The following is a 4139-nucleotide window of genomic DNA, read 5'->3' as shown; positions in this document are numbered from 1 at the left end:
TATTTCTTGAAATAATTTGCCTTTTACTTGACCAGTTTCTTGGAGCCCTATGCACCCAAACTGCAGCCTAAGAAACAAAGTATTGCTTGTAAGCCCAACTGATGAGATATGTTTCTGGTCCCCCATTGCTCCCTGTTCTAAAACTAAAGTAGCAAATATAAAAATTTGTTGAAAATGCATTGGGAAGCTGGGCGCAGTAGCTCACACCTGTAATCCCAGCTCTCTAGGAGGCTGAGGTGGGAGGATTGCTTAAGGTCAGGAGTTTGAGACCAGCCTGAGCAAGAGCGAGACCCTGCCTCTATTAAAAATAGAAAAAAATTAGCCGGGCGTGGTGGCGCACGCCTTTAGTCCCAGCTACTTGGGTGGCCAAGGCAGGAGGATCACTTGAGCCCAGGAGTCTAGGTTGCTGTGAGCTAGGCTGATGCCACAGCACTCTAGCCCGGGCAACAGAGCAAGACTCTCTCAAAAAAAAAAAATAAAGAAAATGCATTAGGGTTATCAGGGCTGTTAATGACTTGGGTAGTTAATCCCCTTATAATCTCAAAGAGACAGAAAATGAGCATTTACCAATGATCTACATAACTAACACTCACCGAGAGATCGCTGCCACCGACTCGCTGGGGGAGACAACACCTAATGAGGAGCACTCTGAGTCTCCTGGGGGAGGAAGATCAGAGAAGTTGCAACTGGAAGAGGCTGCCACACAAACTCACCAAGACTAGGCAGCTCTTCCTTGAACATCCTGGGCTCAACCCTTCTTGTGGAGCCACAAGCACCACCCTGCTGCCTTGCTTTGCCTTCCTTGAACACAACAGCAGCAGGGAGAAGGCAAGGCCAGAGGGACAGGACTAGAGATCAAAGTCCCTCAGAAGTCACTACCTCCCTTAAGACCTCCCAAAGCAAATGATTAATATAGTTGATAATGTGAGTCAAAGATCTGATACACCATCACTAGCCCCTTCCCTAGCTGGCCATGACCAACCTCTGGTTGGAAGTGAAAAGGTTCCCTACTCACCCTCCTCTTCTTCATTCTCGTCATGGCTACAGCAGTCTTCCAAACCATCTATTAGTTCTTCTTCTACATCTTCAGTCTCAACCTGGTCTGGCTCGAGGTCAGTAGCTGAACTAAAAGAAAGAAAGAAAGAATCACGCCCCCAGCCCAGCCAATTCTGTAAGAGGTCACACTTAGATTCTCATTCCTTCATCATCATCTCTCAGTATTTGTCTCTTCCCCATTATCAATCTGCTATCTCTTGCCTGGACTTCACAACTGATTTCTCTTGCCCTCAAAGCTTAATTCTAGCCATAGTTCCTCAACCTTACATCCTCCATTTTGCAAAAAAGCACTGTCTTCCATTTTCTTTGATGTCCCTCAGCATGTAAGTACAACATTCTGCATACAAAATGCCATCAATGAATATCTGGTAATTGACTTCAAATGTCCCCAGGCCGCTCTCTGGCAACTCAGAAGAAGGCCTTGGTATACCAAGGTTCCAGAAAAATAACAAGACACAAGAGAAGAAACCAACTATGTATATGCCCTAATTGCGAATGTCGTCATGCCAAGAATGACTGGAAACCTGCTCTGGCTTGGAAAAAGTAGGAAAGTCACAGGCCCCAATACTGGGTGTTTGTAATTCTTATTTCTCTCCTGGTTATAACTTAAAACAGGGGTCAGCAAACTTTTTCTCTAAAGGACCAAGTAGTAAATACTTTCAGTTTTGCAGGCCATTCAGTCTTTCACAACTAAACTCTATCGTTGTAATAAGAAAGCAGCCATAGATGATAGTAAATGAATAGGCAAAGCTGCATTTCAATAAAACTTTATTTATAAAAGCAGGTGACAAGCAGGATTTGGCTTGCAAGTTATAGTTTCCTGACCTCTTCCTGACCTCTGAAAACCAAAACTTCTAGGGCAGCTAAAAAATAAAACCAACCTTCAGAGGCACGGTACAGAGTAAGTGCCACCAAATTATGGTGCATACATGCTACTGCTCTAAATGAACCAAAAACAATCTAACTTACCCAGTATCCCTAAGAGGTGGGTCCAGCTCCCTGGCTTCCTCAGGCCCCTCCTGCCCAGACTGGCCCAGATGGATGCAGGAGAGGTGGTTGGCCACGTCGGCTACGCCAAGGGGCTGAGGGGGAAAAGGAAGAAGTGGAGCTTTGTCTTCTCCAAGTGGTGGGGGGTCAATTACAGATCCACAGTCAGGGATGTGGTTGAGCCCATTGGCATGTGAGGCAAGGAGGTGAATGCTGATACGTTTGGTACAGAAGACTGGACTGTCCAACCCCAAGGTGTCTGAGGCACCAGGAAGGATCCTACCGTCTGATCCAGCATCCTTCTGAGGAAACTGCTGGCCTACCCCAGGAGGTTTCCACCACCTGTTCCTGTTGTGGAGGTTCCACTGGAAGCTGGGGTTCACAAAACAAGACTGTTCAAGCTGGCAGCCTTGCCTTGGCATCTTCTCAAAGCCTCTTACAGTCAACTTCCTCACAGCCTCAGTGAACCGAATCTCTTTAGTTGAAGCCTGGGAATCAGAGCTGTCCTCCAGGCCACAGGGATGTGGCTCTGTCCTTGTAGCTAAGTTTTTCCGGCTGTACCGGGAAGAGGCAACACTGGTGGTGGATGTGTTGAGGGAGCTAGGAGTAGACAGGGTGATATGGGCAGTGGCATCATCTAGGACAGTGCCAGTGCTCTTGGGCACCTTATGGCCAAGAGGCTGGGGTACACAGTCTCCAGTCCCCCCCGAATGATGCCAGGAGACCCGCTGGATCTTGGGGGAGGATACTGGCTTCAGGCCCTCTGTGGCCTGTGATAAAGGCACTTTAGTGCTAGTGCTGTTTGGCCGCATGAAGGAGTTGTTATTCAGCATGGGCTTGTAGGAGGAGGACAGTGGAGACGAGATCTTCCCTGAGAAGGCAGAGGCCAGGCTCTTCCCCGAAGGGTTTTCCCCAGCCGCTGCCAAGGAGAGGTATGGATCTGTGGATGAGGATGCCATGGGCTGGGCCATGGTGAAGACCATGGAAGAAGTGGCCTTATTGGCAGTGAGACTGATAGGGAGGCTCTTCTGAGGGAGAGAAAAAGGTCTTTTTTCCAATGAACTTGAACGCAAGCAGAAAGACTCCAGTTGCTGGTATGGCTTGTGTCTATAGTTGGAACGGCGGTATAGCACGGTACTGCTGAACAAGTCTGGAAGAGAGTGCAGGTAACAGGAACTGCTGTGACCTGCAATGACAGCTGTGGTCCCAGAGCTACATAAAGTGCCGGGGCAAAAGAAATATGCTGGCTTGGGTGAGACACCCAAGAGGCCTGGGCTCGATCCTGCTGATAGTGTACCCACGTGCTTCTTTTCCAGCTTCCAGATTGGCTTCACCTGCTGATGGGCCTGAGACCAGACTTTGCCCTCAGAGAGTTTTTCAGGTGGTGGGGCAGGCACTGTGCCTGAGGGACCACTCTGCTTGAAGCTGTTTCCCCGGCGGAGGCCAATACTGTAGTGCTCTGTTCCTGTTGAGGCCATGAGGGGCCCACATCATAGCCACATGGCCTCATGGCCAGGCTCAGGTAAGGTGCCACGCACCTCCAGTAGTAGCAGCTGCATTCTTGAAGTCCGTCAGTCTGAAGGGGAGAGAAATGATTGTGAACATTTAGTGCCAGGAGGACGGACATTATGCCACAGTGGTCCTCAAGTAAGCAACAGTCCCACCTCAGCATTTCTTGGGCAACCAGTCTTGGTTATCATTTGGTGCCCTGGGGGAAGAACACTAGATTTCCAGAGAGTTTTCAGTGGTCTTCCCAGTACCATCACATGATCAAAGCTGGCTTCATCAAAGACCAAGACTTAAAGGTGCCACCGTCTTCAGGCTGGTCACGTGTCCCTACTCTCTCACTCAGAAAATGTCCTCTCTCCAAAGAAGGGTATATCTTTCTGTCTCATCATCCATGATTTTACATGAGTGGCTATCTTCCCTCACCTAAAACCAATGTGCCTAGGAATAAGGCAAGTCTGGAAGTGACGGAGGCACCTGCCAAAGGCTTCCTCCTCACCACCAATTCTGAAAGATCAAAGATTATCTGAGAATACATTTTAAATCTACTGCTCCCTAAATCAATTCTCAGATACCTCTGGTCTGCTTTT

General features: G+C 48.5%; 1 protein-coding gene across 1 annotated transcript in view; it reads right to left on the bottom strand.

The window, feature by feature from the left end:
- Positions 1 to 3601, bottom strand: part of TTLL4 (tubulin tyrosine ligase-like family member 4) — a 14013-nt gene extending 10412 nt beyond the window's left edge. Inside the window, exons 1-3 of the mRNA XM_012642598.1 lie at positions 2026 to 3601; positions 1016 to 1125; positions 594 to 657 (exon numbers count right to left, since the gene is read on the bottom strand). Of these exons, the coding sequence (XP_012498052.1) occupies positions 594 to 657; positions 1016 to 1125; positions 2026 to 3521 (1670 nt within the window). The 5' untranslated portion in view covers positions 3522 to 3601. The remainder of the gene's footprint in view (positions 1 to 593; positions 658 to 1015; positions 1126 to 2025) is intronic.
- Positions 3602 to 4139: the final 538 nt, after the last annotated feature.

This window comes from Propithecus coquereli, unplaced genomic scaffold (assembly GCF_000956105.1).
Source record: "Propithecus coquereli isolate 6110/MARCELLA unplaced genomic scaffold, Pcoq_1.0 Scaffold18, whole genome shotgun sequence".
Classification (NCBI taxonomy): Eukaryota; Metazoa; Chordata; class Mammalia; order Primates; family Indriidae; genus Propithecus; species Propithecus coquereli.
This window is presented reverse-complemented; position numbering and strand designations above follow the sequence as displayed.